This window comes from Musa acuminata, chromosome BXJ3-10, assembly GCF_036884655.1.
Source record: "Musa acuminata AAA Group cultivar baxijiao chromosome BXJ3-10, Cavendish_Baxijiao_AAA, whole genome shotgun sequence".
NCBI classification, from domain to species: domain Eukaryota; kingdom Viridiplantae; phylum Streptophyta; class Magnoliopsida; order Zingiberales; family Musaceae; genus Musa; species Musa acuminata.
Genome location: NC_088358.1, coordinates 420,301 through 433,644, shown reverse-complemented (window position 1 = coordinate 433,644; position 13,344 = coordinate 420,301). Strand labels below are relative to the sequence as shown.

General features: G+C 43.2%; 1 protein-coding gene across 2 annotated transcripts in view; it reads left to right on the top strand.

Annotated features, from left to right (window-relative positions):
• The window catches only part of LOC135650942 (mitochondrial thiamine diphosphate carrier 2-like), an 81,629-nt gene that overhangs the window by 24,573 nt on the left and 43,712 nt on the right, over window positions 1-13,344 (top strand). For both annotated transcript variants that reach the window (XM_065170665.1, XM_065170666.1), the window contains one exon: window positions 3,496-3,607. In XM_065170665.1, coding sequence (XP_065026737.1) covers window positions 3,496-3,607 — 112 coding nt within the window. The remainder of the gene's footprint in view (window positions 1-3,495; window positions 3,608-13,344) is intronic.

Sequence of the window (13,344 nt, the reverse complement as noted above, 5' to 3'; positions counted from 1 at the left end):
TTGTTGCCACCTCAAAACAGGTCCTATTTGTAGCCAAATCAGAGTATATCTGGATCACATGACAATGAGGGTTACCACAAGCAGAATTGTTATCTAAGGGTGTTGATTGGAGATCGAGACCTGCTAGTTGGATCATGACTTGCCATTTTCGCTAGTAGGCCTTGGCTTCTTCCTAGACAAACCTTTTGGTTAATTTATAGCACGGGGAGTGAATTTTTATGGTTGAGGAAGGGGTCTTCATGTTATGTGATAAGAGTAAGTGCAGGAATGTTGCTTTTCTGGATCTGGCTTGTTGCTGTTTTGGATGAGGGTTGGTCACCCATGCTGTAACAAAGATACTCTTTTCCATGCTTGGCTGACATTGAGAGTCTAGCTACAAAAAGGCATGCTTACCATTGTAGAAGTAATTTGTAGGAAGAAAAACAACTTCACTCTGAATCTGTTGTTTGTTCAACATTCCAAAGTTAAAGGTTTGTGTTTGTGGATCACATAGTAAGTGATCCATTATAGTTTTCCACAAATTATATTGGTCTCTGCCAGTTCATGGAGATCCATGCAAGTGATGATGGCGTGAGAAGTGTAATTCACCATATTCCAAATAATTAGATGTCTATATTTAGGATTTCAATGTTGGTTTTAATTCCAAGAAAAATCAAGAATATTTAACCTTAAGAGAAAGGTATACTTCTTTGTTGATTTTGGCTGTTTGCTAGGTGTAGGATGATTTCACTTGTTTGAATTTAGCCATGGTCCTTTATTGCTGGATTTACAGAAGTATTGATTAAAGTAAGTTGTGCATCAAAATATTCCATTAATTCCATTAAGTTTTAATTTAATAAGTAGCTCAATGAGCCAATTGCTGGAAGATGCTCCTAAAGATCACATGTCTTGGATCCAAATTCACCATATTGGTAATGCACTTTGGAATTGGCAAATGCTTTTCTTTATGGTCTTTAAGTTGAAAGAGGAGGGCAAATGGAGTTTGGGTTCTACATGAAAATAGAAAGGAAACGTTGATATTTTGGTGGTGTTGACAATAATAGAATAGTTACTTTCTATGTATTTTATTCAAGGTTCGCCGTATCGTACCGTACCAGTATTTCGACCCGGGCTCGGTACCGGTACGGTACGGTGTACCGAGCGGTACACACAGGTGTACCGAGCGGTACACCCAGCTACAGTGTAGCTACAGTGTGCAACAGTATCGCTACAGTGTGCTACAGTATCGCTACAGTATCGGTACGGTACAGTGCGGTCCGCGTACCGCTGGTCTGTCGGACCGGTACATACCGCCCGTACCGGGCGGTACAGTCCGGTATGGCAAACCTTGATTTTATTATGGTCGGTCGAGTCATTTGGGTTTGAAATTTTGGTAACTCCATTTGGATAAGGTTTAGGACTTTTATCGTGATATGATGTAATCATAAAAAGAATACTTGAGATTTAAAATAATAGAAGTTAATAGCAAGGTTTGCGATTTCGAATCATACTGTTTGTACCGGGCGGTATGTATTGGTCCGCCTGTGAATCGGTACGCGGACCACCCGTTACCGGGCGATTCGCTCGATATAGCGGTCTGGTTGTAGCGAGGTTAAGGGAGAGGGCATTCGAATAAGAGGGAGAATCGGGAGAACCTCGATGCAAACTTGTTTCCACGTTGTTGATCGATCCCGATTCGACGCCGCCCTCCCTTGACGATCTCGATCCAGGAGGTAACGATGAGAAGAGTCGTAAAGAGGAGGATCTGGAGGCGGCAGTTAGAGCAGCGGAAGAGGCGATCTCCTTTATCGCCTCGTCTGTGACTCTGCGGCCTTCTTCTTTGCCGCATTGTTCATCGAAGGCCGGAGACGCCTGCAGCCTTCGATGTCTTCGTCGCCTTCTTTGCCGAATGCCGCAGACGAGGAGATGAGGAGGAGGCGACGTCACTGAGGCTACGTACGCCTTTTATATAATTTTTTAATATTGTTTTTTATACTTTATATATATATATATATATAGGCATACCGCTCAGTATGACGTATTGTGCCGTACCAAGCAAAGCTCGATATATTGGTATGGTACGTACGAAATTTTAAACCTTGGTTGATAGTACTACTTCTTACAATTATTTATGTGAATAAATTAAATGGATTCAAAAGATTCTTTTGGTTAATGTGGAAAATAAAAATGAAAATGCCTTTTGTTTTTTCTTCAACCTCAGTTTCCTCCTTTTTCCCTTTCCACTTCCCTCTTTTTTTTCGAAGTTATCAAATTGATTAGAATTAGTCAAGATTGGCCAACTCCAATTGAGTTTTGTCAATTCTAGCAAATCATGATCAAAATATCTGAATATAAGACTGGAAACTTAGACAGAATTGGATAGACTATGTATGATACCAATATAAATTGTACATATCTCATTGAAATCAACCAATAACAAGAACAGTGATCTCAGTGTGATCAATTTTAGTCACAGAAGTCTTATTCCTTTATGTGGCTTGATCAATTGAATTTTCTCAATAAAAGACACCATCTTACAGGTCCCCCCTAATGGTACTTTTGTGCATTCAAACTGTGAAAACAAAATAATTTTAAAAAAGGAAAAACAGGGTGGCTTGCTTATGGAGCCAACCAATGCATATGCAGTATACATCTTTGCTTCCTTCTACTTTCCTTCGCTTCCATTCCTCTTCATTTTCTTCTCTTAAGCTGTCAAATCAATTAGAATAGGTTAAAATTATCTATCTGTGAGTTGAGTTTGATCACTTCTACATGATTGATTGTTGACCAATTTTCGGTGATAAGACCCAGAATTCAGGCAAAATTGAATCTGTCCAAGACAGACCTATGTAGATTGGTGTATCATATTGGAATCAACTAGTACCACAATTTATAGGTTCCACCTCAATAAAGAATTTCGAGTGAAATCTCATTGTCATTCTACCATGAAGTAGAATGCACAAAAAAAGGACCAACCATGGTATGCAATTTCGAATGGTACTGCCCGGTATGGGCGGTACGTACCGGTCCAACGACATACTGGTACGCAGACCGTCTGCTACCGGACGGACCGTGTTATAGTATTACACTGTAGCAGTGCTACAGTACTGCAGTAAGAGGAAATTGCTCGGTAAGCCATGGTGTACCACTCGGTATGCCGGTACCATACCGTACCAAGCCAACCTCGAAACACCGGTACGGTATGATATTGCATACTTTGGGACAAACAATACTTATTCTCATGGGACCTACAAAATAAAAGAAAAGAAAAAAAGTTGATTGGCTAGTGATTGGGAAGAAAAGCTTGATGTTTTATATATAGAGTATACATTTGTGCTTTAAGATTTCTTATTTTTGAATTTTAAATGCTTTAGTGGTTGTCTTTATAAAGAGTAGAATTAGATGTGTAGAGGAACATAATTTATTTTACAAAAGCATTTCAGATTATCCCATATGTTTACTTTTGAAGAGAGTTATTGCTTTGTTTTAGTTTCATTAAATAGCATAATGAAACAGGGATTCTGGAGAGGGAATGTTCCAGCTCTACTATTATACATGCCTTACACTGCTATACAATTCACAGTTCTGCACAAATTGAAAACTTTTGCAGCAGGCTCATCTAAAACAGGTATGCAATTCTGGGAGAGGTTGTTGATCTTTTTACTTTTAAGATTTAGAGATATTACTTGCTTATACAGCAATAGTTTCAGCCTGTCACATGCTTGGATGTGCTACCTTGTATAAGATAGACATGTCTATTCTTTTGTTCTCTTCATTTTTTTCAATGAATAATTTTTCCCTAGCTGTTTAGCAACATCTTTATTTCACACTTATTTGATGATCTGGTTGGGTGGTAATCTTATTTTTATGTTCAATAGTGTCACCGTAAATATTCTAAGCAATATTACCTAGATAACATAGAATGTGGGAGATTGTAGGTTGATCTATGGATGTGGGTAGTAAGCATGCCATCTTATCTTGTTTTGTGATACTTTGAGGGTAGGGTTAGTTGGTTTATTATATAAAACTCAGAATTATGCAGTAAATAACTTAGCAAAGTTGCTTTCCATGTTGAGTAAGATATTGTGCAGCATCTTGGTAGTCACATGACTGGCACGAAACCATTGTAACAAACTACTATGCATAGGCCAGCATGAAAATGTATTCGTAGGAAATAAATGAAAGTGACAATTATTATTTATTGTAAAACAAGGTTTGAAAAATTGATTGGACTACTACATATCAACCAGTATTTACTTTTTTTACATGCAGACCAGGTAAGCCTAGACCAGTTGAAATAAGTACTTTACATTTTTATATATTTTTAAAATTTATACAGCCGAAAACAAATGATAAAATAATGAAAAATCCTGCCTTTTTGTCGAGTGGAGCAATTTTGTTGTTGCAATTCTGTTTTGTCTCTCTCTTTCCTTTGCTCGGCTGCAACCTTTATCACTTCTGTTCAAGCATCCATCTGCTCCTATTGCTGCCACCACTACTTCTGTATCATTACCACTGCAGTTTTCTAAAATTGCCTTGGCCTTCACTTCATTTTTTTTGTTGGTGGTTCTTTTATTTGTTGGTTACTCTAGTTTCTATATTAAGTTTGTACCATAAAATTTATGAAGACTAATTTAGTGCTTTATTTATTGTGATCTTTGCATATACTCTCTTGTTCACATCATTTTAGTTTACCTTATCGGTTGTTATAATCTCTATATTTCTTGCTTCATTTCATCTTTTTTTGCAATTTCCATTTTACTAAGAATTAAATGCGGAAATGCAAAATTCTTGTCATGGAATTCCTTGTTCTAATTATCTAATTCTTACATGCCTATGGCCATATTCATGGTTTGATCGTTGATTTTGTCTTGTTTGTATATTATGTTGTTTTTACCATTTTTGAACTCTTATGACAATTCTTTAGGTGGCTATATAATAGTTTAGGTAATTTATGCTATATGTTTCAGCATCTATGGCTATTGACTATTAAGTTATTCTGTTTTGAGCATATTTTTCATGGAATGATATGAGGTGACAATTGCTTGGAAACCTTAGGGGAGCATCATATGCGCAGCGGAAAATAAAAATAAAAATAGTTCCCAAAACATATATTATCGGATCGTCGTGTGATGACCGCGAGCGGAAAACTCGAAACGATAAAACCACATCAAGGGGTGAGATGTTCTCACTAAGGGGAGATTGTATATCCCCTAAATCGCGGATTCTTGTCCGTGGGATGAAGGAGCTCTCATGAACTCCTCTCTAGCGGTAATCCACACAACGGACGTATCACTAACGCACCTTCTTGCGCAGCGGGTTCTCCCCTCGTGATCGCGCACCACTATGCAGCAGTAATCAAGAGGGGCCGACCCTCTTGCTGCCCTCTCACACCAGGGTGGCTCACGACATGGAGGGATGGGGGGAGGAGATAGGAGGTCGACGACTATAAGGGTCTAGCCTATGATCTTTTGAGCCTCAACTACTATTTATAGAGAGCTTCTTTTGCTAACCCTAATGGATCATTCTTAGTGGGTATTGGATCCCCATTCAATAACCATTGGCTTAATGGGTATTGGATTCCCATCTAATAACTATTCTAAGCTTTATTGGGTCCTCACCCAATGAATCCATTAAAACAGGGGCTTATTGGAAATCTTATATTCAATCCTTTATTCGTCGTGTCATTCACCATATTGTCATGGACTTGGCTGGAATTGCCTAAGTCGTGAGGTACCCTTGCGACAAAGTTGCAAACTTAGCTTGAGTTGCCTAAGCCGCGAAGCACCCTTACGCCAACTCCTCGGACTTAGCTGGGATTGCCTAAGTCATGACGCGCCCTTGCGATATGCATCCGCAAAGGGTCAGCCAATTTGCAACCTCACTCAGGTACTGAAGGACTTGTAAAAGAGAAAGTTGATTAGTTCGAAAAATGAGCGGCGGACAAGTCTCGACGTCTCGCGAAAAGGGGAAGCTTTACAAGCAATTCAGCAAGCACCTTGCGTGCATGAGAGAAAAGAGAGGAGGAAAACAAGGACTTTAGAAGGTAGAACGAATAGTTGCAAGTCCACAAACAACTGCTCACCAGGTGCCGGGCGCGAAGGCAAGTTCCTGTCAAGTTAATGTGCGAACTTGTGAAGATTGTTTAACGCCCGACAATATACCGAAGCCCCATCCAGCCCTTTGCCACCCAGGGGATTCCAGGGTGTTGAGATTGTTGATGTTTTGTGTGCAGCTGCGGTTTGTAGAAAACAAGCCATGGCATGCGAAAACTAAGCCATTTTGGGGCAGTTCGGCCCGGCGCAACGAGCGGTCACACTGCAGCATTGCAAACTGTTGTTGCTTACATTTTCCAAGCAAAAACACATAAAACTAAGGCAAAACATGCTGCCATGTCTTTGTATAAGCATGCAAAAGCGACGAACGGTTCGTTGAACGAAGTTGCTGCAGGTGCGCAACGACTGTTTGTGACATTCTCCCCGACTTAAACTGTCGACGCCCTCGTCGACGCTTGTTGGTAGTTGTTGACGATTGCTTCTTTATGTCGTAGGGCATCTTCGGGCTCCAAACTAGCTTCGATTCGTGAAAGCTTTCGTCACTTCACCAAGTACTCGGCCTGCTCAGCTCCATTGGGTAGCTTTATCTTGTGATCCGCAAGAATGGTTTTAACTCGCTTCTCGCACGAGGCTCTGGTGGGGGGTAGCCGAGCTAGAACACTTCGGGAAGTATCTTATGGATCTGAGTGTTGGGCTTTCAAGTTGCTTGCGTGAAAAACATTGTGAATTTTGAGCCATGCCGGTAGCTACAACTTATAGGAGACGTTACCTATCCTATTGATAATTGGGAAGGGCCCTTCATACTTGTGCACCAATCCTTTGTGTACTTTATGCCTAAAGGATTGGATTGATGTTGGTTGGAGCTTCACCAACACCAAATTGCGGAATTTGAACTCTTGTAGTTGCCTTCCCAAGTTGGCCCACTTCTTCATCTTTTTGGCCGCTTTATCTAAATAAGCCCGCACAATATCTGCATTTCGGTGTCATTCTCTTGCAAATTGATATGCTGACGGACTACTCCCTGTATACCCGATAGACAATGTGTGAGGAGTCGACGACTGTTGTCCTATAATGATCTCGAAGGGGCTCTTGTTGGACGTAGAGCTCCGTTTCAAGTTGTAGGAGAATTGGGCTATACTCAACAACTTTACCCAATCTTGTTGGTTGGCACTCACATAATGCTGAAGATATTGCTCAAGGAGCGAGTTATTCCTTTCGGTTTGGCCATCCGTATGGCGGTGGAGGCTTGTGAAGAAGTATAACTTAGACCTCTACAATTTGAATAGCTCGGTCCAGAATCGTCCCAGGAATCGAGCGTCTCGATTACTGATGATATTGTGCGGGACTCTCTAATACTTCACCACATTCTTCATCATCAGCTTGGTCGCCTCCTTTGCTGAATGGTGTAGGGGTGTAGCAAAGAAAGTTGCATACTTTGAAAATCAATCGATCACCACGAGTATCGATTTGAGTCCCCCTATTGTCGGCAAGCTTGATATGAAGTCCAAGGAAATGCTCTCCCATGGGGTACGAGCAACAGCTCTAAAAGTCCCACCGGCTTCCGTTGCTCCACCTTATTTTGTTGGTAAGTGAGGCACGTTCGAATATATTCCTTCACTTCAATCCCTATCTTCGACCAGTAGAAGGCCCTCTCCACGAGAGCCAAGGTTCTGTGAATACCCGAATGTCCAGCCCAAAGGAAATCGTGACACTCTCTCAAGAGTTCACGCCTCAAATTGTCCACTCGAGGAACATAAACCCTATTCTTTTTTGTGTAAATGAGTCCCTTCTGGACCCAAAATTGTCGTGCCTTGCCTTCTTTGATGAGCTGCATCAGCATTACTGCCTGGGGATCATTGTACAGTCCATTCCTGATCTTGTAAAGGAAGTTGGAGTGCAATTGACTTACTTGGCCTCTGCCCTCCAACTGTATTGCATTCACTCGCTCCACTTTTTGGCTCAGTGCATCGGCCACGACATTTGCTTTTCCAAGCTTGTACTCCATTGCCATATCAAATTTAGCTAAGAAGTCCTGCCATCGTGCTTGCTTTGGGAAGAGTTTCTTTTGAGTTTGGAAATAGCTCAAAGCGATGTTGTCTGTCCTCAGCACAAATCGCGATTCGAGAAGGTAGTGCCACCAAACTCGTAGATAGTGGACCATCGCTGTCATCTCCTTCTTGTGTACCGGATATCGCCGCTTGGTCTCACTACTCCAATAGCGAAATCTGAAGCATCTGTATGGACTTCGAAGGGCTCCTCATAGTCTGGCAATTTGAGCATCGGTTCTTCCAACACAACAGCCTTCAGATCTTGGAATGCAGCTTCACATTTGTCAGACCATCTCCATGGCTGCTCCTTCAGCAACTTCGTTAGTGGAATTGTGCGCTTCGGATACCCAGCTATGAAGCGCCGATAGTAGTTGACGAAACCAAGGAAGGTTCGACACCTTCTTTGGAGTTCGCCATTCTACAACAGTTTGCACCTTTGATTTGTCCATCCGAATGGAACCATCATCGATTCGATGCCCCAAGAATAAGATCTTCGTTTGAGCAAAGTAGCACTTCTCCCTTTTCACGAACAAAGTGTTCTCCTTGAGAACCTTGAAAATTGTTCGAAGGTGGTCGACATGCTCCTCGAGTGTTTGGCTGTAGACGACGATATCGTCCAAGTAGACGATCACAAACTTATCCAAATATTTTTTGAATAGTTGGTTCATAAGAGTGTAGAACGTGGCTGGAGCATTGGTTAAGCCGAAAGGCATCACCAAGAACTCAGACGCTCCATACTTGGTCACGCAGGTAGTCTTCGCTTCGTCGCCTTCAGCAATGCGCACCTGCCAATATCTCGACTGGAGGTCGAGTTTGGAGAAATACTTTGCTTTGCTCAGTTGGTCGTACAAGTCCGTGATCAGCGGGATGAGATACTTGTTCTTCATCGTCACCTTGTTGAGGGCTCGATAGTTGACGCGTAGTCGGAGGCTCCCATCTTGTTTCATTTGGAAGAGAACTGGAGCTCTAAATCATGCTTTAGAACTGCGGATGAGACAACCGTTTAGCAGTTCATCTAATTGCTTCTTGAGCTCTGCCAACTCTGGAGGGGACATACGGTATGGTGGTCTTGCTACAGGCTTCACTCTCGGCTCCAACTCAATATGATGATCCACGCCTCTGCGTGGAGGCAGAGTTTTTGGCAACTCAGGTGACATAACGTCTGTGAACTCCTTTAGAACGTTCGCCACCATAGTAGGTTCGTGAATGGTCTCCCCGTCGAGCGGCCCTAGCTTCACAGCAGCCACGAAGGTTAATTCTCCTTTTCGTACCCCTTTCTTCAATTGTAATGCCGATATTTGTTGGGGGTCCTTGGTTTCACTCCGAGAGACGGGAACCACATAGGGGTCGTTGCGTCCCATCAGACATAGGGAGTTCAGGAGTGGCATAGGCACCAACTTTGCTGCGTGCATGAACTCCATTCTGAGAATTACTTGGAAGTCGTCTAGTGGCACCGCCATTATGTTTGTGCTTCTGCTCCATGTCCCGATCTTGATGGGGACCCCCTTTGCCAGCCCGAAGATCCGCTTGGCCTCTGAGTTCACCGCCTTCATCCGACTTGGGTTCTTCTCCAAGATCAGCTCAAGTCGCTTTGCTTCTCGATCGGCAATGAAGTTGTGGGTAGCGCTTGTGTCCACCATTGCACGGGTTGTTTGGCCATTGAGCTTAATGTCCACGTACATCAGCTCACTGCTCTTTGCTTTATGTGACTCTGTCTTTATGTTCTCCCCCACTTGACCCCGCAAAGCATTCAACAAACGTATTGCTCCCATCCGGGGTCCTTGCGACTCCTCATTGTCGCTGCTGGATTCTGAACTACTCGAACTAGGAGCGATGACCTTGCCCTTGTCTGATTTTGGGGGGGGGGGTGGATTGAAGCTGTTAAACCATTGAGTGGCTATTTCTGTGGGCACTCCCTTACCATGTGCGACCCTCCGCACAAGAAGCATTCGCCAGGTTTTGGGGCCTTGCCTTTCGAGCTTGGCCCTTTGTGGGAACTCTTCTTCCTTTGTTCGCCCTAGGGCTCCATCCCTCGAGATTATTTTGGAGGGCAGTTACCTAAAGATCGTTTCCTTTTCCCCGAGTCCTCCAAGGAAACAAAGTCGGTGAGCCTTTCTGCGGCCGCAATTGCCCTGATCACATCGGTGACATTCCTTCGATGTAATTCTTGTTGAGCCCATGGTTTTAGGTCATCGAGGAAGCTGAACAACTTATCCTGCTCGAACATGTCCTATATGTCCAGCATCAGCGCATAAAATTGCTTCACTTAGTCTCGGATGGAAATACTTTGGCGGAGTTGTCTCAACTTCCTCCTTGCGACGAACTCTGTGTTCTCGGGTAGGAACTAAGTTCTCAACTCCCGTTTTAAGTCCTCCCATGTGTCCACTCGACAGCGACCTTATTAGATCTCCTCCCAATGGGTTCGCTACCAAAGTTTTGCATCCTCGTTCAGATACATGGTTGCTATTGAAACTTTAGTATCTTCAGAATCAAGCCTTGTAGCTCGAAAGTACTGTTCCATGTCTAACAAGAAATTCTTGAGCTCTTTTGCATCCCTAGCACCTCTATAGTAATGAGGCTCAAGTGCCCTCAAATTTTGTGACGGTGCAACGCGGGTGTTGCTCCCTCCCGTATTCAGTGCCCTTGTGAGTGCTGTCACTCTGGAAGTGAGTTCTGCCATGACTTCATTTAAATGTTGTACAGTCTTTGGTATCGTCTGTCAGTCGATCGACTAGGGCCTCAACCTTGTCGATTTGGGATTCAACTTCTTCTTGCGAGCTCTCTACCCCAAGAAGCCTTTGGTGGCCTCGGTAGAGTTCCTCCAAGCTCGCTTCAAGAACATCCAAGCGGGTTTCCATTACTGTAAGTCCCTCCTTATGGCTCTTGTTCCTGGTCGGCGCTCTAGATTGTGCCTCCGCTCACGGGGAGTAGCCAACTTCTCGTTTATCATGTTCGCTACCACGCTCCTTTAGGGCGACTCCCACAACATGAGAGCGAGTTTGCACTTGCAGCCCACCTGTAGCTGCTTGGGGCAATGGTTCGACTTGCCCCGTCTTTCTCGATTCGCCACGATACTTTGCCATGGCAAGATTGTGAAGTTTCTTCGCTGCTTGCTCGAATTGCTTGCCTGCTTTGATACCACAATGTCACGAGCTTAGCTGGAATTGCCTAAGTCGTGAGGCATAATTGCGGCAAAGTTACAAACTTTGCTTGAGTTGCCTAAGCCGCGAAGCACCCTTGCGCTAACTCCTCGGACTTAGCTGGGATTGCCTAAGTCATGATGCACCCTTGCGATATGCGTTTGCCAAGGTTCAGCCAATTTGCAACCTCACTCGGGTCCCGAAGGACCTGTAAAAGAGAAAGTTGATTAGTTTGAAAAACGAGTGGCAGACAAGTCCCAACGTCTCGCGAAAAGGGGAAGCTTTATAAGTAATTCAGCAAGCAACTTGCGTGTATGAGAGAAAAGAGGGGAAGAAGGAAAACAAGAACTTTAGAAGGTAGAACGAACAGTTGTAAGTCCACAAACAACTGCTCACCGGTGTCGGGCGCGAAGGCAAGTTCCCGTCAAGTTAACGTGCAAACTTGTGAAGATTGTTTAACGCCCGACAATATACCGAAGCCCCATCCAGCCCTGTGCCACCCGAGGGGTTCCAGGGTGCTGAGATGGTTGACGTTTCGCGTGTAGCTGCGGTTTGCAGAAAACAAGCCGTGACACACGAAAACGGAGCCATTTTAGGGCAGTTCGGCCCGATGCGGTGAGCGGTCACACAACAACGCTGTAAACTCTCGTTGCTTACATTTTCCAAGTAAAAACACTTAAATCTAAGGCAAAACATATTGCCATGTCTCTGTCAAGCATACAAAAGCGACGAACGATTCGTTGAACGAAGTTGCTGCGGGTGCGCGACGATCGTTCGTGATAATATGTGTGTGACCTTCTAGGCCTAATACCGAGCTGGCCGTGAGTTGAACTTGTCGAAACCTTTTCTGATTCAAAACTCATTCTGACTTAGTAAATCATCATCTCCATAATAATTTACTCAACTTATCGACTATGGACATACAAGGTCGCTACGCCATAGTCCCCAAACGGTATTGTGTATTTATTGGACCTATCTGCTCTCATTTACTATGTATCTGTAGTCCTTTATCCATCTAATATCACAGAGATCGTATATCGGGCATAGTGCTATTAGGCCCATATGGAATCCATTTGAGTCTCACTCTTATCGGATTCTTTCGGAGAACTCTGTCAATTTAAATGACCCTGGCCTGAGATTTTCCTGAGTGAGAATACACAGGATATTCCTCTTTTAATACCGAGAGTGAATGATCTTTTATTGACACCCAATTGCCTTTGTAAGGTTTGTTGCCATTCCCAATGACCGTTTGTACTGGATCTGGAACTTCCAGACCTATATCTCCGGTATTAAAGAACGGAGTACTTAAACAAGGCATCCTTAGTGTCTTAAGTCTAAGGACCAAATACACAATTGAGACTACGAAATTGTTGTCTGATGATGAGGTATCATTAACCATCTAACATTCCATAAGTGAGATCATTTAGTAAACATTCTCTAATGAGCACCTACACTATATCTCTACTGTCCCCACACAAGCAGCTATGAGACCTGTTGTCTCCATCATATGGACGAGGACGAGTTTATAGTCCACCGGTCTATTCGGTTAACTCGATGTCCTTCTCGAGTAACCTATGACCAGGAATATTTAGGATGTGTTTAAAGGCAGATTGGTCTCATTATCATGATTTCATCGTGATCGAATTCTCATTTCACAGATTCAAGGACGTCACAATATATTCGTCATATAATATAAAGTGAGATAATACCATTATTAATATCAACCAAACGAGATTGTGCAGTGTGTCACATGTGCAATTACTCACGTGACTGGCTTGTAGGGCACCTGTATCTAGCAATCTCCCACGTTACCTAAAGCCAATCACCTATATGCCTGATCCCCATTAGGTCCCGGTGACACTCGAAAACAATTTAAGACAACGGCTTCGTTATTGAATCTATAATGTTATCTTCGGACGAAACTTTTTCCATTGCTACATCACCATGGGCTACGATTTCTCTGATCAAGTGGATCCTTCTCAGAACGTGCTTAGACTTCTTATGAGACCTAGGTTCCTTTGCTTTTGAGCAATCACTCCGTTATTGTCGTAATATAAGGGAATCGACTCGTTGCTCGGCACGACTCCTAGATCTACGATGAACTTCTTCATCTAGATTGCC